At 45.2% G+C, this 26654-nt stretch overlaps 1 protein-coding gene across 1 annotated transcript in view; it reads right to left on the reverse strand.

The window, feature by feature from the left end:
- Positions 1-26654, reverse strand: part of LOC141051003 (uncharacterized) — an 87833-nt gene that overhangs the window by 42383 nt on the left and 18796 nt on the right. The window contains exon 8 of the mRNA XM_073547782.1: positions 21981-21994. Within this exon, the coding sequence (XP_073403883.1) occupies positions 21981-21994 (14 nt within the window). The remainder of the gene's footprint in view (positions 1-21980; positions 21995-26654) is intronic.

A 26654-nucleotide genomic window follows, 5' to 3' on the forward strand; every position in this document is an offset into this window, starting at 1 on the left:
GTTGAGGGCTGGTATCTTGTTTGCTATCCCCTTGAGATGTGGGTGATGAAGAGCAGCCTCTGGCGTTGGGATCTCTTCTCGATTGGATGGAATCTGGTTGCACTCGACAAGTGTAGGTAAGGGTATCTCTACGGTGTTGTCGAGGGATGTCGCCATAAGACCACTGGCCCTTCTCCCAGAGACCTCTGTAACACCGCTGCAGGTACTTAAGGTGTAAGGGTAAGCATTTCCCTTTAAGTTAAACATATCAAAGAGTTCTGACCTTGCAAGTGATCGGTTGCTCTGATCATCCAAGAGGACGTACACCTTCACGGCTTTCTCTGGGTGACCGTTGGTATATACGTTCACCAGGCAAATCTTCGCACAGGACTTGTCCCAGAGACCTTCTCCGCAGACTTCTGTGCATGAAGAAGATATTGTGGTATGACTTGCAGTTTGAGCTGCATCCTCCCCGCCATGGCTCGTGGTGGGGGAAGGAGTACGTGTAGAGTCAGGACGGTATGGGTAGAGTGCTTGTACGTGATACTCACTGTCACACTCCATACACTTAATTGTAGTTTTACAGTCTTTAGCAAGGTGTTCAGTAGAAGCACAACATCTGTAGCATACCCCGAACTTCTTTAGAAGTTCCTTGCGTTCTTGGAGCGGTTTCTTCCTGAAGCCGATGCACTTTTTTAAGGGATGTGGCTTCTTGTGGACGGGACACTCACGATTTGGGTTCTCTATCTTTTCACCCTTGTTGCTCTTGCCTGGGGCTGATGTTGGTAAGGGAAGAATATCCGTCTTCTTCACTGACACTGGACCCCTGCGGTTTCTGTCATTCGAGCGTGTGCTCACGTATTTAGAATTAGGTGAAGCTGGGCCACTGGATTCTCCGTAGGAAAAGCTTGGGTCGTTCTTACGCTCTGCAATGTCTTTTATAAACTCACAGAAGTAGGAGAACGGAGGAAATGACACTTGATGGTCTTTCTTGTATTTTGACCCTATTGCAGTCCACTTCTCTTGTACATTGTATGGTAGCTTGGAGATAATGGGGTTTACTCCACGAGCAGTGTCCAGGTAGCTGAGGCCAGGTAGGTGGGTGTCTGCCTTGGCCAGCTGGAGCTCTAACAGCAGGTCACTGAGCTCTAGGAACTTTGAACTGTCCTTGCTTGATATCTTTGGAAAACTCTGTAGTCGCTTGAACAGTGCATCCTCTATGGCTTCTGGACTGCCAAAGTTTCTCTCTAGTCTTTCCCATGCAGCCATGAGACCAGCCGTTGGATTACTGATATGTACAGACCTGAGTCTCTTGACACGCTCTGTGGATTGTGGTCCTAACCATCTGATCAGCAGGTCCAGCTCTTCCGCAGCAGTGATGCCGAGGTCACTAGTTACGGTTCTAAAGGCACTTTTCCAACCTCTGTAATTTTCAGGTTGGTCGTCGAACCTTGTGAGACCGGTTTTAGTAAGTTCACGGCGAATCATGTACCTTGCGAAGTCGGACATGTCTGTTCTTTCTGACTTAGGATGCACAATTGTAGGCTGAGCGGTGTTGTACATAGGGGTGGAGACGTCTTGGCCTTGAAACATGGGGAAGTATGGAGTGGCATATGCATTTAGTCCAGCAACTGGTTTGGTGGGTATAGTTTCTGCTACCTGCGGAGGTGGCACTGTGTGGTTGTCGAGGGTATAATGACCTGCCGGCATATTGGGTTGCATGTAGGTATTAGCCTGTGGAGTTTGGTGAGATGCAGGGTTTTGGCACATACTGGAATATGAAGGAAGTTCAAGTTTGGGAGCATTGTACTGACCTTGAATGCAGGATTCTGTAAGTGGATCAGCATCCTGGTACTCTGGAGAAGCGTCAACACCATCAGGTGTGTTAGTGATGATCTGCGGTTCGCCATCTTGGCTTAGCACGTAGTCTCTTGTGCGTTCAATAGGGTCTTCTGCCTCCATTTCACACAAACTGACGCTGTCTCTTTGACTCCCACTGATAGCCTGCTCGAGTACCTTTAATTTTGCCATGGCTGTTGCATGCTCACATTCCTTCTCTAGAGCTTCCTTTTCCGCTTTCATGCGTGCCACTTCTGCATCCATTTCTGCAGCAGCTGCATCCATTTCTGCTCTCTTTTGTGCAGCAGCTGCATCCATTTCTGCTCTCTTTTGTGCAACAGCTGCGTCCATTTCTGCTCTCTTTTGTGCAACAGCTGCGTCCATTTCTGCTCTCTTTTGTGCAAAGGCAGCTTGTACCTTAGTAGTTTCAGCCTTAGCACGTGCTCTTATAAGCTGCTCAGTAAGAGTAGAATATTTTGATGAACTTGACCTAGATGAACGTTTTGAGTGCTTACACGATTTGGATGAGCGAGTTGATGCATCTGGTGTCCGTGCGATTCTAGCCTCTATCTTGGCTTTAATGTCACGTACAGTGCAGTCTCTTTCAGAATTAAGCTGCTGGAAACCTTGCAATTCGTTTAAAGTCTCTGGGAGATTCAGTTTCTTCAGGAGAATAATATATTGGTCACTCTTCTCCATATACATTTGGTATGCTGTGCATAATTGTTCTAGGACTCCCTCTGGTGGTAACTCATGAGAAGCAGGCCTTGATGCAGTGTCTATATGACTCAGCACTTTCTTCCATACTGAAGACACATCACTATATAATTCACATTTTGCAGTCTCTAAATTCTCCATGACTTTCCATGTGGGTTTGACTGTACGTTTTCCCCTTTCGCTAGATGGTGGATGGGGGTCTGGGTCTCTTTCCTGTGCTTGTAAGTCTGGTAGGGACATTGTATTCCTTGCTTCAGACATGATTAGATTGCAGGCAGGAAGAGTTGATGATGGGGGTTATACTTCCCACTGTTCAGCAACAGGAAATACACAGACTCTGCACAGAGTTGATACTTTGTATCTAATGCTGGAGCAGCTGCAGGGTCCTGTGTAATGATGGGAGTTATATTCCTCTCTGTTCAGTTGCAGTGTGTAGCTTCTATGCACGCTGGGGTCTGGCTGGAACTGGGTTACAGTCTGTCTGGGAAATGTCTTTTTCCACTGAGATTTAGCACAGACCTTGAGTTACTGTCTCTGAAGGCAGGTTATTCCTTTTTACTATTCTGACTCATGGATATGTAGAACGTATGGTGCCTGGATAGACCTCTCTTTCTGGGCCCTTTCCATATCGACCTGTACTCACGTTCATACCGATTAATCAGACAGCTTAACTCAGCCACGATCTCATGTAAGAAGACTCCAAGAAAAGAGGGATGCTTTAACTGAAATTCTTGTATTATGATGAAAGCAGCAGGTAAAAAGGAATATTCTTCTGAGGACATGTAAGAAGATGCATACAGATGGAGGGACGATCACAAAATGGAGAATAAGGGAGGGAACAAACATACATCACAGGACTACAGGGAGAGAGTTGGGACCAAATACAGGGAAAGGCAAACTTCTGCCTAGCAACAAGGATACAACACAAGCAATGCAAATATTAAATGATTTCCCAAGTCGTGGGACATGACATAGTGGATGGATCTCTGTTGAATGAATCCTAGAGAGTGCATCAGCCTTTCCATTGCGCGATCCTGGCCTATAAGAAATTACAAAATTAAATTGGTTTAGGAAGAGATTCCAAGGAGCCTGGCGAGGAGTCAGGTACTTTGCCAACCTGATAAGTTCAAGGTTGCGATGGTCTGTCAAGACGACTATTTGCTGTGCAGCTCCCTGCAGGAGGTGTCTCCATTCCTTGAAGGCGGCAATAATGGCCAGCAATTCTCTATTGCCCACATCGTAGTTCCTCTCAGCCAAAGACAACCGCTGGGAAAAGAAAGCACAAGGATGCAAGACATGCTTCTCACCTGTTCTCTGAGAGAGTATAGCTCCGACGGCACAGTCTGAAGCATCCACCTCTATTATGAAGGCAAGTTCGGGGTTGAGATGCACTAGGATAGGTGCTGTGGTAAATTTATCCTTTAGACGGGAAAATGCTTCTTGGGCTTGAGGGGTCCAGGAGAACCTAGACTCTTTCCAGGTAAGTTGTGTGTTAGGTGACACTACCTCAGAGAAATTCCTAATAAAACGTCTATAGAAATTGGCAAACCCGATGAAGCACTGCACCTCTTTCACATTCCTAGGAACTGGCCAATCTTTTATGGCTTGGGTCTTGCTTCCATCCATACTAATTCCTTGTGTAGACATTACATACCCCAGAAATTGAATTTCAGTGCTATGGAATTCACACTTTTAAAGTTTGATGTAAAGATGGTTCTGTCTTAGGCGTTCTAAGACCATTCTCACATGTCCATGATGTTCCTCTGTGGAGTTAGAAAAAATTAAAATATCATCCAGATAAATCACCACAAATGTATCTAGGAGATCCATGAAGATGTCATTCACCAAGTGTTGGAAAGTGGCTGGGGCGTTACACAGACCAAATGGCATGACTAGATATTCAAAGTGTCCGTAGCGTGACTTGAACGCTGTCTTCCATTCATCCCCAGGTCTTTTACGGACCAAGTTATAGGCCCCACGGAGATCTAGTTTAGAGAAAATTTTGGCATGCCTCACTCTCTCCAATAACTCTGGGATCAAAGGCAATGGATAACGGTTTCTAGCAGTAACCTTATTGAGTTCCCGATAATCTATGCAGGGTCTCAGAGAACCATCCTTCACAAAGAAGATGGGTGCACCTGCAGGAGATAAAGAGTGGCGTATGAAGCCCTTGGCTAGATTTTCATCTATATAGTCCTTCAAAGCTTTTAGCTCGGGCCTCGCCAGGGGGTAGATCTTACCAAAAGGTATCTCTGCTCCAGGCAATAATTCACTTGGACAATCATATCGACGGTGAGGGGGAAGCTGGTCAGCATTCTTCTGGTCACACACATCCGCATAGTCCTGGTATACAGCAGATATAAGAATAGTCCAATGAACATAGTGGATAGGAGGATTGAAAAGTATTATAATGGACACAGCCACAATCTCACATATCCACCATAACAACGACAGAAAAAAGACCAACTGCAATGTGAACTCACAGACAAAAGGCAAATACAGTGAAAAGGTCAAACACCAAGTAAAAACAATTTTATTGGTATGTATAAAAATATGTATACACATATATACAGACAAACATGCATGGAAAAGGGCTGAAGGATGGAAAAAGGCTATATCAACCACATACAAAAAAGCCCAGGTAGGTGTGTCACAGGGGAGTAGCAATAAACAACAGGGTACTGTGAATACATCAATCACTCATAATGTTATGCCAACAGGTAATAAATACCGGGTACCCTCCCTGATGAAGGCACGCCGAAACGCGCGTTGGGGTTGGTAGGTTGGTCCGGGATGGTTGCCTTTTGCCTACAAGGTACCTGTATATTTCTATACTTTGCTTAATATTGGTGGCATTCATCTCTTGTATGAACATGTGATTCTGTTCTTGATATGGCATATTTGCCTGCATGGGTACCCGGTATTTATTACCTGTTGGCATAACATTATGAGTGATTGATGTATTCACAGTACCCTGTTGTTTATTGCTACTCCCCTGTGACACACCTACCTGGGCTTTTTTGTATGTGGTTGATATAGCCTTTTTCCATCCTTCAGCCCTTTTCCATGCATGTTTGTCTGTATATATGTGTATACATATTTTTATACATACCAATAAAATTGTTTTTACTTGGTGTTTGACCTTTTGACTGTATTTGCCTTTTGTCTCTGGTATACAGCAGGTAGTTCCGGGACTGACATGGTTCCTTTAGGAACAGAGCAAGCTGAAACTTCTGGACTCATCTGTTTCTCCGGAAAGTGTAGTTCCTTGGTCTCCCAGTTAATTGTAGGGTTCTGAGTCTGCAGCCATGGAAGCCCTAGAATAATGGGAAAGTGGGGAGAAGAGATAAGCATAAAAGACAGTTTTTCCGGATGATCTTTACCCATAAGGACCTTCAAAGGCTCCATTTCCTGATCCACTGGTCCAGAGGTCAGCAGGGAGCCATTGACGGTCTCCATCTGTACTGGAGTAGCCTTCTTCACTGAGCGTATCCCATTTTTCAGAGCAAAGGAGATATCCATAAAATTGCCGCTTGCCCCTGAGTCGATCATAGCAGAGCTAGACACCCAGATAGAGTCAACCCAGAGTTTAATGGAAAGGAAGCAATGAGAATTGTTCTTCTTACAGCTCAGCTGGGACACCGCTGAGGAAACTTGAAAAATTGCAGCGTTGACACAGTCATCATCCTCAGAACTAATGGAGTTTAAGTCTGAGAAATCAGTGGCTGGAGATCTCTCTGGAGCCTGAGGCTCGGACATGACAGACCTCCTCTCGCAACACTCACAGTGAATGACAGCCGCAGGAGTCTTACGAGAACGGCTGGGGCAGTTTATAATGAAGTGCCCTGACTTACCGCAGTAGAAACATAGATTTTCTTTTAGGCGATGTTCTTTGTGTGCATCACTAACCCGTCTCTGTACCGAGTCCACCTGCATGGGTTCAGGTTCCTATGTGATCCTACTCAAAGGTTCCTTAGCTGAGAGGAAGGTAGGAAAAAGTTATTGCGATTACTTTCGAACCATCTCTCCGGTCGGCATTCAGTAAGACGAGCATCGATACGGATGCAGTTGTTAATAAAGTCACCTAACACAGTGGGAGGGTCTGCACGAGCAAGTTCATCCTTTATCAGAGGAGACAACCCTTTCCGAAAAATAGATTTTTGGGCGGAAGTGTCCCAAGTGGTATCGAGAGCCCATCTCCTGAAATCCAAGGCATATTCGGCTACTGAGCGCTTACCTTGGCACAAGGTTAACATGGCTGCTTCAGCTGTTGCACCTCGGTTGGGGTCATCAAACACCTGCCCCATAGCTGAAATGAAAGCATCAAGATGATTCAAACATTCATCCTCAGTTTCAATCAGAGGGTTTGCCCACATCAGAGCCTTGTTGGTAAGCAGCATGATTATAGTAAGTACTTTGGATCGTTAAGTTTATAATTGTGAAGCATGTGCAGAGAAAAACAGGTTGCATTGGTTAATAAATGTCCTGAATTTTTCATGTTCACCGCCAAAAAGAAAAGGGGGCAACTTGGGGTCCCAGAACTTGGGATTATGGCTGGAGCCTGAACTCGCTCCTCTATAACCTCAATCCTGCCTCATAAATCCTGAGTAGTTTGTCCAAAAACTTGCAAATTGTGATTAGTAAGGTCCTGCAGGCTTGTAAAGCGGGTTTTTAAAGTCTGTATATCTGCAAGGATTTTATCAGTCACTCCGCACAATTCCTTTATGCGAGCCTCTATCTTCCAGATCCTTTAAGGCAGAAGTACTGGAAGGAAAAAAAAGCACACAATAGTGTTTACCTGTGGTATCACTCCAGAGTAAAAAGAAGGGAACGTGCTCACCTGGAATGGTTTTGAGAAGTCACAACCACTGTCATCACAGAAGATATAAACGGATATCTGACATCCACGGTCACAGCAGACACGGCCTTCCCAGACCAAGCAGACACCAACGTTTGCTTAAGAATCTTGTGATGTACTGTGTACGATTCATATAGCGTCTTGTGCTTGGGTGCGAGGAAAACATAGGAGACTCAGGGGTGATTAGGAAGGACTTGTATTACTTCATACAAGTAAGCAAAAGGGTTCACACTGTTTTGCAGATACAAAGACAGGAGACACAGCAGGCAAGAGTAAACTTTAAGCACAGCAGAACTTCCACAACAGGTTCATGGTCTCTCTGTTACTTCCCTTGCAACTGTGGATTTAGCAGGCAACAGGTTTCTAGTGTTCCCAAGTTCAGCAGCAGCAGATGGCTGGAGTACCAAGTCCAAGGCTTCCAGGAGTCAGGCTAACTGCAGACTTGATTCTGAAGCACTGATTGCTCAGCTGAGGCTGCTTAAGAGGCAAGAGGGAGAGAATCAGGGCGAGAACATGATAGATGGAAACTCCATACTAACTGAGGGCAAGATAGCTACAGCAAGACAGAAAGCAAAATGGCCGACGGAAAAACTGAGTTTAAAAAAACATGTCAAAAGAGACTGAGAACCTTACACGCCATTTGACTTTTCAATGCAAAATTGGCTGGAATTGAGATCAGATGCCATGTCGCATTTGGAGAGCCCCTGATGTGCCTAAACAGTGGAAACCCCCCAATTCTAACTCCAACTGTAACCCCAACACACCTCTAACCCTAACTTTAGCCCCAACCCTAACCCTAACTTTAACCCTAACCCTAATGGGAAAATGGAAAAAAATACATTTTTTTTTATTTTTCCCTAACTAAGGGGGTGATAAAGGGAGGTTTGAGTTACTATTTATAGCGGGTTTTTATGTTTGGCAGCTGTCACACAGTAAAAGACGCTTTTTATTGCAAAAAATAGTTTTTGCATCACTACATTTTGAAAGCTATAATTTTTCCATATTTTGGCCCACAGAGTCATGTGAGGTCTTATTTTTGTGGGACGAGTTGACATTTTTATTGGTACCATTTTCGGGCAAATGACTTTTTTGATCGCTTTTTATTCCGATTTTTGTGAGGCAGAATGAACAAAAAACTGCAATTCATGAATTTCTTTTGGGGGGGCGTTTATACCGTTCTGTGTGTGGTAAAATTGATAAAAGTTTTATTCGGGTCAGTGTGATTACAGCAATACCTCATTTATCTAATTTTTTTTATGTTTTGGCACTTTTATACAATAAAAACTATTTTATATGAAAAACAATTATTTTTGAATCGCTTTACTTTGAGAGCTATATCTTTTTTATTTTTTCGCTGATGATGCTGTGTGGGGTCTTGTTTTTTGCGGGACAAGATGACGTTTTCAGCGGTATCATGTTTATTTATATCCGTCTTTTTGATCGGGTGTTATTCCACTTTTTGTTCGGCGGTATGATGATAAAGCATTGTTTTTTTGCCTTGTTTTTTTATGGTGTTCACTAAAGGGGTTAACTAGTGGGATAGTTTTATAGGGAGGGTCGTTACAGATGCGGCAATACTAAATATGTGTACTTTTATTGTGTAGATTGTTTTAATATTTATTGATTGAATAAATATTGATTTTTTATTATTATTCTTTATTATTTTTGAAAATAGTTTTACAATTATTTAAAAAAAACTTGATTTAAATTCCCACTTTTACGCTGTGTCCCACTATGGGACACTCATTTTGTGCAGGCTGATCGCTTCTATAGCATGCAGATCTGCATGCTATAGAAGCTGTCAGTGCTGCACAAAGTTGCACACTGACCTGAGAAACTTCCTGGTCATCACTGCGCATGACAGGAAGTCTCTCAGCAGTGGAGACACGGATGTCGTCGTGACGACATCAGGTCTCCATGGCAGCGATCGGGACCCCGCGTCATGCCATGGGATCTCCGATCCAAGGGCAGAGAGGTTGTCACAGCTGACAGCCCTTTTGCCTGTACCCGGAACGCTGCGATCATCGTAGTGTGCTGGGGGTTAAAGTGCCAGGAGCGGTCTGTATAATCAGTATAACGGCGCCGACCTGACACTGTCTGTGGGTTACAGTGCACAATCCTGCTGACAGGTTCACTTTAAAGGGGTTGAACAAAAATATCCTGTGAAACGTTTAGGAATTGCAACCATTTTTCTACACAGACTCCTCATTTCAGAGGCTCAAAATTAATTAGACAAATTAGACAAATTAACTTTCTAATATATATGAAGTTCATTTTAATACTTTGTTGAGAATCCTTTGCAGGCAATAACTGCCTGATGTCTGGAAGCCCCGGATATCACAAAACGCAGGGTTTCCTCCTTGGTGATGTTTTCCCAGGCCTATACTAAAGCTGGCTTCAGTTGCTGCTTGTTTGTGGGTCTTTTGCCTTAAGTTTTGTCTTTATAGTTTATTTATTTATTTATTTATTTATTTAATGGCCTTTCGCTTGATTTCGAGCCATGGCGCCTTGATGGATGAATGATCTATAGAAGGATCGATCTTGTGCAAGTCTTGAAAGGGCCTCAATAGCACCACTAGGTTCTTTCCTGCTGTTATTTTGATTGTATCAAGCCATTGGGTTGTTGGTCTTCCTCTTTGCCTTGCTTTTCCCATTTCTCCGATCATTATGTCCTTCTCCAGTGATTGTTTTCCTTGTATGATGTGTAAAAAGTAGGCAAGATGTAGCTTCGTGATCCTTGCTTCAAGTCACATGTCTGGCTTGATTTGTTCCAAGATTGATTTGTTTGTTCTTCTTGCCACATTTCGAAGATAACGAGCCAGGATCAAAGCAGCAAATTTTGTCTTAAGCATATGAAATGCATGCTCAATGAGGTTGAGATCTGTTGATTGACTTGGCCTCTTCTTTGCGTTATAAAACTAGTGGGTTGCTTTTGCAGTATGTTTTAGGTCATTGTTAGGGATGAGCGAGCATAATCGTGGGTATTCAGTACTCAGCGAGTAGTGAAGTACTTGCGGTACTCAGAACATAGCGAGTATTTCACTACTCGCCTCGCACTACTCGGATCTCCCGCCCAGCATTTGCCAATCACAGTAATGCCGCAGCCTTCTTGGTTGTGGGCGACATTACTATGATTGCCTGGCTGCCCAGCGTCAGAGTCATCATAGCCTGGCTTTATCTAAGCCCTGCCGCCATTTTCTGCACATTGCATGCAGAAGACAGCTAGTGTATGGAGAGTGTGAGCAGCTGCTAGGGAGAGTTGTGTTTGTTTCTGTAAATCATCCAGAAATCCTCTGTAAAACCCAAAAGTTCTTTTCAGAGCTGGAAGTATAAGGTGAGGGACTGAGTAGTGACAGTTTTCCCATCTATTTTTGGGGTCTCATTTACCCCTGCAGGGCAGCTGTTTTGTGCTGTTGCGGTGCTGTGCTCACAGCGAATAGGACGCACAGTACTGCACAACTGACACGCAGCCAGCACGGCTGTCTTGTGTGGTGACTGGGGTGCATAATCTCGCCTTAAACCTCAGGGCAATTTTTTAGTGGCAGCACCCCTGTCTTTTGTGGTGACTGGGGTGCGTAATCTCGCCTTAAACCTCAGAGCAATTTTTTTTGTGCTGTTGCGGCGCTGTTTGTAAAACACGAAGCAGTACTAGGCTGTAGTGCTACCTTCCACAAAGCACTAACTGCTCCTTGTTCCCCAATATCTACATCTGAACATCTTCAACTATGGCAGAAAAATCCTAAATTCTTAAAAAGGCTGTTGTGAAGGGACAGGGACGTGGGGTTGTTATTGGTGGCCAACAAGGCACAGTGTCTGGGAGACCGAAGAAGGTTGATGCATCTAGGTTCCTGGCAAAATTTCTCCGTCTGGAACATAAACGGGTCTGGAAGCCAGAAGAACAAGAGCAGATACTGTCTTGGATGGCTGATAAGGCCTCAACGAAATGTTCTAGCAGCACCCAATCATCCATGACAAAACAGTCAACTGTCCATACAGAGAACGCTGGGTCATCCTATTCTCAACCTGTTCCTAGTTCATCATCCGGTCAGGAGTCACAGGAAACATTTGACCCCAACCTTGGTCACTCTGAGGATCTGTTTGATCCATTTCATTGCCTCTGGCCTCTTACTGCGCAACATTGAAGAGGAACGTGAGGAGGTATCGTCTGTTGTTGATGGACAAATATTTGAAACCTCACGGCCGAGGAAAACTACTTTCAACCACGTGATATACCGGGTGAAGAGGTGGAGGCTGATGGTGATAACACACAGTTGCCATCTGGCCAGTCACCAATATCAACACGGAAGGAGGATGACATGGAAGATGAGGTAGTCGATGATGAGACCACCGATCCGACCTGGACCGTTGGCACACATAGCCAGCACAGCAGCATAGATGAAGAAGGTGGATACGTTACGCCAACAAAGGCACCAAGGGCTACTGGTTTGAGCAGAGTGCGAAGTGTGTCAACTGTTGCCAAGAGCAATCCCTCTGTGCCCCAAGTCAAGGCAAGGGTGCATTCAGCCGCTGTCTGGAAATTTTTTTCCGATAGTCCTTCTGAACCAAATATTGTCATCTGTAGCATCTGCCATACGAAGCTGAGCAGAGGCCAGGGCAAAGGCAACCAAAGCACCACCAGTATGCGGAAACACATGACAGCCAAGCACCCTAGTCGGTGGGCTGAACAACAAGGTACCAAATCAGTATCTGCGACTGCGGGTCAAACTACTGCCATGTCGCCTGTGATATGTCCTTTCCAATCTGCTGGGCAGGAAGAAGGTGATCATCATACCTCTTGCTCACAAGCTGCGATTGCACAGACACAGGCCACAACAAGGTCCTCCACTTGTTTGTCCCAGGAAAGCATCCAATTGTCCATGCCCCAGATGTATGAAAGGAGGCGTAAATGCCAAGCCACGCACCCACAAGCACAAATACTGAATGTACACATTGCCAAGTTGCTAGCCGTGGAGATGTTGCTATTTAGGCTTTTGGGGACACAGTCTTTCGGTGATCTTTTTGCTGTGGCTGCCCCACGATACTCATTTCCCAGCCGGCACTATTTTTCCCGCTGTTCCGTCCCCGCGTTACACCAGCACGTCTCAAACAATCAAAAGCGTGCTCTCACCAACGCCGTAATCGGGAAGGTCCACCTTACTACAGACACGTGGACAAGTACTTGTGGCCAGGGACGATATATCTCTGTCACGGCACACTGGCTCAACCTGGTGGAGGGTGGGACAAAGTCTCAAACTGGACCATCACATATCCTACCCACACCACGAATAGCGCACCCAACCTCAATCAGGGTTTCTGCCTCATCATATAAGTCCAATCTCCCCTCTTCCTCCTCCTCCGCCTTGTCATCCTATGCTGAATTACCCTCCACATCACTCCCAAGTTGAGAGCTGTGCAGCAGCGCATCGGCAAAGCGGCAACACGCTCTGCTGAGCTGATCTGCTTAGGTGAAACACCACACACTGCAGCAGAGCTGTGGCAAGGACTAAAACAACCTACCGATCAGTGGCTCTCCCCACTGCAACCTGGTCTAACCTGATGGTGGCTTTAAAGCTCGGGAAGCTGGTACACGTGCCATGCATGGCTCACGTGCTGAACCTAGTTGTGCAGAAATTTATAAAAACAGACACTGACTTACCGTACCTACTTGAGGTGTGCCGTATTTGCGCCCATTTCCGCCATTCCTCAACCGCTGTTGCCTGTCTTGCAGCGCTTCAAAAGCAATTTAATTTGCCAAACCACAGACTCATTTGCGACCTGCAACACGGTGGAACTCAACATATCATATGTTGGCAAGGGTAAGTAAGCAGCAGAGGGCACTTGCTGAATACCAGCTTAAACATGCCCGTCACACTGAGACTCAGCCAAGATAACAACTGTCGAGTGGGTGTGGATCGCTGATATTTGTGAGATGCTTGATAACTTTGAGTACTGCACCAAGCTTGTGAGTGGTGATCAGGCTATTATCAGCGTAACCATCCCTATGCTTTGTCTGCTGAAAAAAAATCGCTGCAGAATCAAAAAATGGAATCTTTGCGTGCCCAGCAGCTGGGTATGGAGCAAGATTTCACAATGGGTGATTCTACCCGGCCCAGCCAATATCATCATGTAACATTGGGGGTTGGAGATGATGATGATGAAAATCAGGAGGGAGAGGACTTCTTTTTCAGTGGTACCGAGGGGACATCTCATGCTACAGAGGGAAATCCCAACCCCAGCTTCATGTCTGTCCAGCATGGGTGAGCTGGAGAGGAGGAGGTTGAGGAGAGTCAGTGTGAGGAGAGGATGGGTATTGTTCTTCTTTCTGGGGTCACAGGAGATTTGTCTCTTTGCAGCTTGGCACATATGGCACACTTCATATCTGACTGTCTGTGCCAAGATCCTCGAGTAATCCACATTTTCAATAGCAACCTACACTGGTTGGCCACCTTTCTAGACCCACGGTACAAGGACAAATTTCCTTCGCTACTGTTGCAGTCACCAAGGGGTTTCACAATGGAATCCTTCAAGAAGGCCGTTGTCGATCATTTGATGGCAACAGCACCCTCAGACACCACTGCTAGCAGAGGTACCAGCTCTGTGCAACAGCATGCATTAAAGGGGAGACACACGTCAAGCAGGTCCAAAAGAGGTGGTGGTAAAATGTCCACAAACTGAGCCATCTTCAGTAAACCGGCTCATCACCAAGGACTAGCTGGAACAGTAGCAATGTCAAGGAGGGAAAAGTTGAACAAGATGGTCGACGACTATCTAAGTGACCATTCCTGCGTCCTTCCTGACGCTTCTTTACCGTTTAAATACTGGGTATCCAAGCTGCATAGTTGGCCCGACCTCTCCTTATATGCCTTGGAGGTGCTGGCCTGCACTGCTGCTAGTGTGATGTCAGAGCGTGTTTTCAGTGCCGCTGGGGCAATCATCATAGATACACGCACACGGTTGACTACAGAGAATGCAGACAGGCTGACTCTGATAAAATTTAACAAGGACTGGATTTCGCAACAGTATTTAAGCCCTCCAGATGACAGTATCCCAACCTAAAGTCACCCAAAACATTTTTTTTTTTAAAATTGGTGATCACGTCCATCCCTTCCCATACAAGCCCCTTTTCTTCTTCTTACACGTTTTCAAATCCGGCTTCTGCCACATGTACCTCATGGTCAATAACAATAAGCTAAAAACAATGTTACGTTAATTAATATTTCCCATTGGAGGCACTTGTGATGAGAGTGAGACCCTTCTTCCTTCATCAACCATGGTATCATCCCCCTTGGGCTAATTTTTGGAGACACTATGGCTATGCCTGGACACAGCGCACTGCTAGTAGTCCTAGCTTCGTCATAATTGTTTGGCCCTTCAGACCTGCCTTGCTTCCTTCATCAACCATGATACAGCCCCTAGGGCTAATGTTTTGAAGACACTATGTCTATGCCTACAGCCTACACATTGGGCAGTGGCAGTGAAACAACAAAGACAGTAGTCCAGGCTTTATTATTGTGAATCCCTTGTGATGATGATGATGGGCGGCTTCTTCCTGCGTTAACCATCACACAGCCCCTAGGGCAGATCGCTCTCCTTACACCACTTACACACTTAGCTGTGAGAAGATTGCCTCCATCATCACTCGCTCTTACGGCACTTCTGATATATCACTGGCACTGCGTAAGTGGCGTACGAGTTTCGCTCTGCTGGCAAAAAACCACAGGACTTCAAATAGTGTTTGTACATTCTAGTGAAGCAGTGGTGTAAAACCACTCGTGCAGCCCCTGACCAGGTGCCCCCATGTTATATACATTTGTTTACAGCATACATTTTTTTTAACATTTACACATTTTTTAGCCTTTTCCTCAGCCCCCAGACCACTTTGTAGGGTCCAGCAATTACTCGCATTTTCCATTAACTTGCTAATCGTACCGAATACTCGGTAGTATCCCTAGTCATTGTCCATCCAATCAACCTTGCTGCATTTGGTTGAATCTGAGCAGAAAGTATCACCCTGTACACTTCAAAGTTCATCTGGCTGGTTCTGTCTTCAGTCACCTCATCAATAAACACTCATAACCTAGGGCTACTGAAAGCCATGCTTCCCCATGACATCACACTGCCTCCACAATGTTTTACAGAGGATGTGGTGTGCTTTAGGTCATGAGCTTTTCCAAGCCTTCTTCATGATGTTTTCTGCACATCATTCTGGTACTGGTTGATCTTAGTTTCATTTGTCCAGAGAATGCTCTTCCAGATCTGAGCCTTTCTATTTTATAGTCTGATTAATGGTTTGCACCTTGATGCTATCTCTCTGATGGATTTCTTCTTTTTGTTTTCAGCCTAATGATGGTCTGTTTCTCTTCCATTGAGAGCTCCTTTGACCGCATGTTGTGGGTTCACAGCCACAGCTTCCAAATGCAAATGCCACACCTGGAATTGGGTCCAGACCTTTTGTCTGATTAATTTATGTTTAATTGCAGAGGGAAAAGGTCATGGAGCCCATTAGAAAGTTTTTGCGATAACTGTATAATTACCTTTGGTAACTTAACAAAGATCCAGCTACATGATAAGAGCTGTAATTCCCAAACCCTCACTCCAATTAGCGTTTGAATACCCTCAAATTAAAGCTGAGAGTCTGCAATTTAAGCCCATATTGATTGTATAACTGTATCTTGAATATAGCTTCTCATGGCTGAGCGTCCATAGTAGGGCCTAGGTCTTTCACTGCTATTACTCACATTGCATCACGGGGTTACCGTGACAGTGTGAAGCCAGAAGACTGCAGCATCTGATTGCTTCTACTCCGGTGCTGGGAAGAAGCACTTCTCAGTCATATTAAATGTGTTTTTCTTCTGGCAGAACAGGGGTTAATCGGCCATGTTGGAAATCCCTGTACTCAGTTAGCCACTCCTTTTCCCTTTATTATCTGGGCTCTGTTACTAATTCCCATCAGAGCTAGCTTTATTGCTGCATGGTTAACGGAGGGAAAGGAGTCGGTATGAGAAGGAGAGCTGGAGGAGTTATCAGCAACTGTTGTTTGGTTTGTATGCGTGATAATTCCTTATCCTTCTCTATTTTGTATTTTTTCCCCTTCCTGCACACCCCGGTGGATTCCTCTGTTATATGTGAGTGAATATTTTGTGTGTCTGTGTTGCCCTGTTTATTGGGTTGGTGTACTATGGTGCTCAGTAATGCACCCTCTTCCCTGGGTGGGGGAAGAGAATAGACAGAGGGCTAACTCAAGAGATAAGGCAAGGGCGTCAGCCCCGGCATCTTTGCCATCTGACGTATCCGGGGGAGCTGGGCAAGCTAAGATGCCCCTAATGTTAGGGCCAGTAAAGCAGCCCCTGGTCCCGGGTCACCCGACAGCTGTGTTGTGACATTAGCTCTGACAGCCACCATTTTCTGTGATCCATGATGGATCCAATCTTTGCTCTGACAGCGCAATTGCAGCAGCTCAGTCAGGAGATGGTGGATTTATGCACGGTAGTTTTGCAGCACCGATACATCTCATCTCTCAGGCAGACCATAGTGGAGCCAGAGGTCACGTTGCCAGATAGGTTCTCTGTGGGCCGCAACAAGTTTGTTGTTTTCTGAGAGGCCTGAAAACTTTACTTCAGGTTACATCCAGTTTCCTCAGGTACAGAGGAGCAATTTGTGGGGATAGTTATCTCGCTCCTTCAGGGGGACCCCCGAGCATGGGTGTTTTCTCTTCCGTCTGACTCACAGTCGCTTCAGACAGTGGAGGGATTTTTTCAGGCACGGCCTTGTGTATGATGATCCCAATAGCGCCTCCTTTAGCTGAGTCCACACTGCGCCAACTTCAGCAAGGAGTCCACCCAGCAGAGAAATATTGCTCTGAATTCTGGAGGTGGGCCACGGACACCAAGTGAAATGACCCCGTACTCCGTAGTCAGTTCTGTGAGGGGCTTACTGTAAGAAAAATGCCTTAACACTGTATGAGACCCCTGACTCCCTTGAGGCAGCCATGTCTCTGGCAATCCGAGTTGATCGCAGTCTTCGCCAGAGACATAGGGAGTCACCTCTGGGTGCGGGAGGTCCAGGGTCGAGGGTGGTCATCACGGAGCCTGCTGAGGAACCCATGCAGGTGGGTGCGGCATCACATTCTGGTAATTTGTTGACCAGCATAGGGGGTGTGTGTGTTTTTTTGTGGTAAAAAGGGCCACTTCGTGGGCACGTGTCATTCCCATCCACTTAATAAACAACCACCGGAAACTAGAGGGCCCAAGTTGCGGGGAGGTTAGCTACCCGGCTGTACTTATCACCTCTGTAGGTAGGACAGTTTCTTCTACCAGCCATAATACCCGTGGGTGGAATTGAGGTGGACTTGTCTGTATTTCTGGGCAGTGGGGCGGGGTTTAATTTGATCGACGCTAGGTTCGCCCACATCCAAGGTCTCATCCCACATACTCTGTCCAGACTCATACCCATAATTACCATCGAATCCACCCCCCTAAGACAGGGGCACTTTACTCAAGTTGTTCGAGACTTGCGGCTTCAAATGGGGGCCATACACCCTTAGGTGTTAGACTGTTATGAGCTAGAAGGTCTGCCTTCACCTATGGTACTGGGACTTCCCTGGCTCGCTCTGCACAATCTTGTAATAGATTGGCAGACGCAGGAAGTAGTTAAATGGAGTGCATACTGTCAAGGACACTGCTTGGGTACCCGGTTGACTGGGGTGGATATCCAGTCCGTGCCTGGTTACCTATCAGATTTTGTGGATGTGTTCGCTGAGCAGGGGAGCCAAGAATTCCCTCCCCATCGTCCTTATGATTCCACCATAAATCTCATTCCTGGTGCCAAGCTGTCCAAGAGCATCTCTGGTCCAGCGATACACGCCATGAAGGACTACATCACAGAAAGCTTTGCTAAGGGTCATATCAGAACATCCTCATCCCTCATTTCTGTGGTTCTTTTTGTAAAGAAAAAAGATGGGGGTTACACCCTTGCCTGGATTTCCGGGAACTCAATACGATCACTGTCCGTGATCCATGTCGTCTCCCTCTCATCGATGACCTCTTTAATCAAATTGTAAGGGCAAAATGGTTCTCTAAGATGGACATCAGAGGGGTGCATAATTTCATCTGCATTAAAGAGGGGGATGAGTGGAAGACTGCGTACAATACGTCTGAGGGACAATATGAGAATCAGGTGATGCCTTTGGGTTGACAAACATGCCCGCCATCTTTCAATACTTTATAAATTACATCGTTAGTCACTTTGTAGGCAGAAACGTTGTGATCTATCTCGATGACATACTAATTTATTTACCTGACCTTGAGTCACACCAGGTAAATGTCAGGCAGGTCTTACATATAGAAAAAAAAGCAGTTGCATAATGATGCACGGGAGAACATCACCACCTGGTGAGCATCCCAGCAAAAAACTACACCAACTCCAATCGTCATAATAGCACCAGAGGAAAAAGGAGTACACGGTGAAAGAAGATTAAAAAGTTTTCATTTTATTCAAAGTACAAAATACATGATTAAAGGTATCAGAAATTAAGTAGCCATAGTGCATCAAGGAACATACAGGCAAAAGAATGGACCGCCCCTCTGACATCCAAACCCGGTATTACCAATAGCCCTGGTCAAGTGACCCAAAAGAGTAAAGCATGCCAAGCTGCAGAATAGTAAAATATGCGCCAATATTGATGGCTGGGCTTACCAGGGTAAAGAGGGTGCCACAGAGAATGCTCCACGACCAGACGTCCGCCCCCGACGCGCATTTCGCAGGCACTGATGCCGCTTTCTCAAGGGGATGGGCTTTTTGACGCGCGTTTCGCAGGCACTGATGCTGCTTTCTCAAGGGGATGGTAAGTAGTGAGGAATAGGACCTTAAAATAGCCCATGTGACAAGTCAGGTGGGGCTCAAGAACAAATGGGAGCGGTTTTAGCGGCGCATGCGCGGTGCGCGCGCCAGGTCCTCCACACAGCCCGGGCGTCATGTCATCATATGCACAGACGGGATAAAAGTATCCTGGTATGCACAGAGACATAAAGACGCCCTGCAGCCAGAGCACTCAGGCGCACACCACCGGTGACGCGCACAACCGCAATGGTTACCCAAAGTATCATAATTTCATCTGCATTAAAGAGGGGGATGAGTGGAAGACTGCGTACAATACGTCTGAGGGACACTATGAGAATCAGGTGATGCCTTTTGGGTTGACAAACATGCCCACCGTCTTTCAATACTTTATAAATTACATCGTTAGTCACTTTGTAGGCAGAAACGTTGTGATCTATCTCGATGACATACTAATTTATTTACCTGACCTTGAGTCACACCAGGTAAATGTCAGGCAGGTCTTACATATACTCCGAGACAATAAATTATATGTCAAACCCGAGAAGTGTATGTTCTCGGTTGAGGAGATCCCTTTCCTAGGATATGTGTTGTCTTCAACCGGTTTTCGCAAGGATCTGGCGAAAATCTTGGTGGTAGTGGATTGGGATCCAGAGGATTTGAAGGCGTTACAAACATTTTTAGGTTTCGCCAACTACTACCGCAAGTTCATAAAAAACTTTTCGGTAGTAGCCAAACCGCTTACAGATATGACCAGGAAAGGGACTGGCTTCTCCTAGTGGTCCAGTCCTGCCAGGGAGGAATTAGACACGTTGAAAAGGTGTTTCTTTCTGCGACGATTTTTATTCTGCCTAACGTCTGTCAGCCTTTCACTGTGGAGATCGTTGAGTCTGAGGTAGGAAGTCAGGGCTGTATTATCTCAAGGTGCGTCTACTGGTAAATGGCAACCATGTGTTTACTTTTCGAAAAAACTGTAATCAAATGGGTTTTTGAGGAGAGGCATTATTTTCTGGAGGGAGAGGTTCACGCAGTGATGGTAATCATGGATCATAAGAATCTGGTATACTTGGAATCGGCCAAATGTCTAACACCTCGACAGGCAAGATGGGCATTGTTCTTTACCAGGTTTTACTATTTTGTCACTTATAGTCCGGAAAACAAAAACATCAAGGCAGTTGCCTTATCCCATTGCTTTCCTGGGGGAGGAAATAAGTGTGAACCAGTACCTATTCTTCAAAAAGGGGTGGTCATGGCGTCTATATGCTCCGATCTGCAAAGAGAGTTAGTTGAGAGTTAGTTGCATGCCCTCATCATCTCCCACCTTGATTACTGCAACATCCTCCTCTGTGGCCTCCCCACTAACTCTCTTGCACCACTCCAGTCTATCCTCAACTCTGTTGCCCGTATAATCCACTTCTCTCCTCACTACTCCCGTTTCTCCCTTTTCAAATCCCTCCACTGGCTCCCAATTCTCCAAGGAATTCAGTTCAAACTACTAATACTGAGCTACAAAGCCATCCACAACCTGTCCGCTCCCTATATCTCTGAAATAATCTCCCAATATCTTCCCTCACGTAAGCTTCTATCCTCCCAAGACCTCCTACTCTCCTCCACACTTATTCGTTCCTCACACAACCGCCTCCAAGATTTCTCCCGAATACCCCCCATCCTCTGGAATTCCACGCCTCAACACGTCCGATTATCCACCACCCTCGGATCCTTAAGACGGAACCTGAAAACCCATCTCTTCAGGAAAGCTTATAGCCTGCAATAACCATTCTGCCGCCTCACTACCACCCGAGCTGCTGCACTCCCGACCTTCTGTCTCTTCCCCATTATCCTCTCCCCTCTGTACCAGTCTGTCATCGTAAATTTGTTTACTGTAAATGATATCTATAACTTTATATGTAACCCCTTCTCATGTACATCACCATGGAATTAATGGTGCTATAAATAGTAATAATAGCTGATGCTCAGGGGGACACCCCTGCTGCCTGTCCACCTGGTTAACTGTTCGTTCCAGTCAATCTCTGTCTTGGAGTCCTCAGTGAACATCACGATTCAGTATTGGCCAGACATCCTGGTAATAAAGCCACCGCGGATCTGCTAACTAGCCGTTTTTGGTGGCCAGGTGCTCATAAGGATGTCCTGGAGTATGTAGCCGCCTGCACTATCTGCGCGCATTCCAAGACTTCTCATATTCGTCCGTTGGTGTCTCTCCAACCACTGGAGATCCCCAGCAGACCTTGGACTCACTTGTCAGTCAATTTTATCACAGACCTACCCGTGTCGACGGGGAATACTGTAATTTTCGTGGTGGTGGATAGATTCAGTAAAATGTCTCATTTTATCAGCATTACCAAACACCAAATCCTTGGAGCAAGTTTTCATCAGGTAAATAATTAGATTACATGGGATCCAGACTGAAATAGTTTCTGATCAGGGTGTGCAGTTTGTCTCCAAGTTTTGGAGGGCATTTTTCACCTGTCTGGGGATCCATTAGTCATTTTCTTCCACTTTTCACCCACAGTCTAATGGGCAGACTGAACAGGTTAACCAGAATCTAGAGACGTATTTCAGATGTTTTGCTTTTGAAAATCAGGAGGACTGGGTTACCTATTTACCATTGGCCGAATTTGGTTTTCATCTTCCATTTCTACCATATGGCAGAGAGAGTTACAAATAATTTGAGGTATCTGGGATTCAAATATAATAGTGTGGCTGACTGGAGAAATTTTGGTGTTTTGGCGACTTGGTGTGGTTGTCCTGAAGGTTCCGTCTTGGAAACTGGGTCCCAGGTTTATCGGTCCCTATAAGATCATAGCCATCGTCAATCCCGCGACATTCTGCCTTGCTTTATTATCTACCTTTAGGATCCATAATGTTTTTCCTCATTCTCTCCTCAAGAAATACCTTGGATCTTCAGTACCATCGCCTCTACCACCATCTCCTGTCATTGTCATTCAGCTTCCGAAGATCTTGGACTCTCGTCCGTTAGTCGCTTAAGTATCTGGTACATTGGAGGGGGTACGGTCCTGAGGAAAGGATGTGGGTACCAGCATCTGATGTTCATGCGGCCAGACTGGTTCAGGCTTTTCATGTGGCACACCCTGATAAGCCTGGTCCTGAGGTTCGGAAGTCCCTCGTAGCAGAGGGGACTGTCACGGGGTTACCCTGACAGTGTGAAGCCATAAGACTACAGCGTCTGATTGCTCCTACTCTGACGCTGAGGAGAAGTACTTCTCCGTCATATTAAAAGTGTTTATTTCTTCTGGCAGAACAGGGGTTAATCGGCCATGTTGGAAATCCCTGTGCTCAGCTATGCTCGGTTAGCCACTCCTTTTCGCTTTATATTCTGGGCTCTGTTATTAATCCTCTTCAGAGCTAGCTTTATTGCTGCATGGCTAACGGAGGGAAAGTGTTAGGAACGGCGGAACACACTAAATAAAAATAATAATAAAGTGCGTTCGCCGCTCGGGGTCCACCGTGCAGTAGATGATATGACTGCTGCTAAGTGGTGGCAGGCAAGCAATATGGCGGAAATGCGCACGTGGGTTAAACGTCACCCAGGTGCACAAAGCAATCTCTGTTAAGTCACAGAGGTGCCAACAAAGACAAATACAATAAGGCTGAGCCTGTTGGAGTCACAGTACTCAGAGTAAATGCACACACGGTATCTGGTCACAGGAGCAGAGCCAAAGACAGTGGAACTGCGTCCGTCTAGACCTACCGTGCGTGCGACATCGCATCTGCGAATGCCAAGGAAGGCTGCAACTGCAGCGCGGCGTAGGACACAGCCGCTAGACGACAAAGCTAGTACGCAAGCGCAATGTCGGACGCTAGCTACTGTGGATGATGTAGTAGTGGCGCGCTGACTCAAAGCTTAGTCCCTGTCCACATACGTAATATCAGAGGGAAGGGGTTTCAAATGAGTCATTCACCAGAATCATACATCCATCATCATTCACACAGTAGCAACTAGAGACTATACTAGCACATGGCGGAATAGCAGATGGGACCTTCTGGAAGCTTCCAGATCTCCGAGATGGACGAATGAGATCTGGAGCAGGACCTGAGCACATGACTCTCGATCTCCAATGGGAAATCGTCTGATGAGCATGCTCAGTATGAGGACAGAGGGACTTAGCCCCTGGAGAGATTTGCTGCAAGGCAATCTCCTCTGCAGTAGATAAACAGCAAGAGACTGCAGAATGTAAGGGTCTGGATTCCTGCAGAGCAGACGCAGAAACCGGACGCCTAACAGAAAGGAGTTGATATGAGAAGGAGAGCTGGAGGAGTTATTAGCAACTGTTGTTTGATTTGTACTCGCAATTCCTTATTTTTCTCTATTTTGATTTTTTTGCCTTCCAGCACACCCCGGTGGATTCCTCTGTTATATGTGAGTGAATATTTTGTGTGTCTGGAGTTTTCAGTTAAGCCTTGCCTGTGTTGCCCTGTTTGTCGGGTTGGTGTACTATGATGCACAGTAGCACCCTCTCTTTCCTGGGTGGTGGAAGAGAACAGACGGAGGGCTAATTTAAGAGATAAGGCAAGGGCGGAGGCTCCGGTATCTTCACCTTCTGAAGTATCCCGGGGAGCAGGGCTAGCTAGGGCACCCCCTAGTGTTAGGGCCAAGAAAGAAGCCCTTGGTCCCGGGACACCCGACAGCTGTGTCGTGACACATTGAGGTAATTTTTTTTTACACATGATAAGGTTTTAATATTAGAGACAATATAGGACCGCCACAATTTGGGAACGCCTTGACGTGGTGGGATGACTTTTACTCTTTTTTAAATAAAAACAGTGTTTACTAAATAAATCTTAGGTTTTGCCTGCTTAACGGCCAGTGTGAATGTTCAACTATGTGTTGCATGCATACATCTTACAATTCGACTCAGTTTTTCTTTAGGTTTTTGTACTTCGTACAAACAAGGGATTGGCCTTCCTTTCTTTGGTCTCGGCACTATATATACATACAGGTACATCTCACAAAATTAGAATATCATCAGAAAGTTAATTTATTTCAGTTCTTCAATATAAAAGTGTAACTCATTATATAGTCATTACAAACAGATTGATCTATTTCAAGTGTTTATGTTTGTTAATGTTGATGTTTATGGCTGGAGTTGTCTGATCGGCTTTGCTACATACATGTGATGATCAGATCGCCTGTATATAGCAGAAATGCTCACTTGCTATGAGCGCCGTCCACCGGGTAACAGCCGTGGGTGGATCGCGATTCCACCCACAGCTCTTAGAGGCACATGTCAGCTGTTCAAAACAGCTGACATGTGACAGGAACGATGTGGGCTCAGCACCGGAGCCCACATCAAAGGGAGGGATTCCGACATGGGCGTACTATTACGCGCAATGTCGGAAAAGGGTTAAATATATCTGGACCAAACTGCATCCCTCTCTGACACTGCATTACACTCTCCCATCTGTTTGGCTAAGAATGCCAGACTTCTTTCTTATTATAAGGATCGGTATCCTATCTGGTCACCTTGGGGACACGGAGTGGCGTGTATCTTCATTCAATGGCCATGCAAAAACTTTGCACAGCCATTGAAGAAGAGTGGACCAACATGTTGGGGTTATATTTTTTTTCAGCATGTATGTATATCGCTTTGAGACCTGAAGTGCGCATGTCTGACATCGCCTCCAGCAATAAGGGTTCCAAAAACATGGCGGAGTATAGCACTTTTGAGAATATGGGCTGAGATATTAACCAGATCAAAGATGGCATGCGTGACATCATCTCACCAATCGCGAATGAGCGGTAAAGGCATTTCCTCTATGTTATTATATTATGCATTATGTAGGGAATCTTGCTGCAAATTATGTATACCTGACACAGGATTATGAATTAATGTTTATTTACGCTTTATATGTATTTTGATCATGTGATATACACTGTCATGCATTTTATATAGATGTATCTTTGAAATTGAATATTTGCATTTATCATGAAATAACTTTTGAGGTTATGGACAGCACTTATGCACTTTATTGTCATATTGTCTGTTCACTTGCACAATCCTTGAAAAACGTTCTTATGTGAGTTGAAACGTCGCTGAGCCCCTATTGTCTATTAAATCACATTTCTATTTTTTTAAAAAATGGTGTGCTGCGTTCATCTTTTTGCTTTATTTTGAGGATTGGTCTGTGCCTGGAAGGTTTGTAACCCTAACAAATCTCTCTATCTATATACATAGTGGGCTAAATGAGTATTTGGTACACTGCCGATTTTGCAAGTTTTCCCACCTACAAAGAATGGAGAGGTCTGTAATTTTTAGAAAATCACATTGTATGATTTTTACATGTTTCATGCAATAAAATGCAATTTAATTAAGTATTTGATCACCTACCAACCAGCAAGAATTCTGGCTCTCACAGACCTGTTAGTTTTCTTTAACCCCTTACTGACATCGGGCGCAATAGTACGCCGATTTCAGTATCCCCCGCCTTGATGTGGGCTCCAGCGGTGAGCCACCTCAAAGCCGGGACATGTCAGCTGTTTTGAACAGCTGACATGTGCCCGCAATAGCCGCGGGCGGAATGGCGATACGCCCGCGGATATTAACTAGTTAAATGCCGTTGTCAAACTGACAGCGGCATTTAACAAGCGCTTCCGGCCATCCAGCTGGAAATGCGCACACCTATGACCTGCGTCACGTAATCGTCGGCATGACAACCAGAGGTCTCCTTTAGACCTCTATGGTTGTTGATGCCGGATTGCTGTGAGTGCCACCCTGTGGTCGGCGCTCATAGCAAGTCTGCAATTCAGCTACATAGAGGCGATCTGAGCATCGCCTCTATGTAGCCGAGCCGATCAAGTTGTGGCAGCTATTAGCCTCCCATGGAGGCTATTGAAGCATTGCAAAAGTAAAAAAAATAAATAAAAATTTAAAAATATGAAAAAAAATAAAAAATTAAAGTTCAAATCTCCCTCCTTTCACCCCATTCAAAATAAAACAATAAAAGTAAAATCAAACAGACATATTTGGTATTGCCGCGTTCAGAATTGCCCGATCTATCAATAAAAAAGAGGATTAACCTGATTGCTAAACGGTGTTGCGATAAAAAAAAAAGTCAAAACGCTAGAATTACATCTTTTTGGTTGCCGCATATTACATTAAAATGCAATAATGGGTGATCAAAAGATCGCATCTGCACAAAAATGGTATCATTAAAAACATCAGCTCAGCACACAAAAAATAAGCCCTCACCCAACCAAAGATCACGAAAAATAGAGACATTACGGGTATCGGAAAATGGCGCAATTTTTTTTTTTTTAGCAAACTTTGGATTTTCTTTTCTCCACTTAGATAAAAAAAAGAACCTAGACATGTTTGGAGTCTAAGAACTCGTAATGACCTGGAGAATCATAATGGCAGGTCAGTTTTAGCATTTAGTGAATCTAGCA

Source organism: Dendrobates tinctorius, unplaced genomic scaffold (assembly GCF_039654945.1).
Source record: "Dendrobates tinctorius isolate UK_male_01 unplaced genomic scaffold, ASM3965494v1 ptg000155l, whole genome shotgun sequence".
In the NCBI taxonomy this organism is placed as follows: domain Eukaryota; kingdom Metazoa; phylum Chordata; class Amphibia; order Anura; family Dendrobatidae; genus Dendrobates; species Dendrobates tinctorius.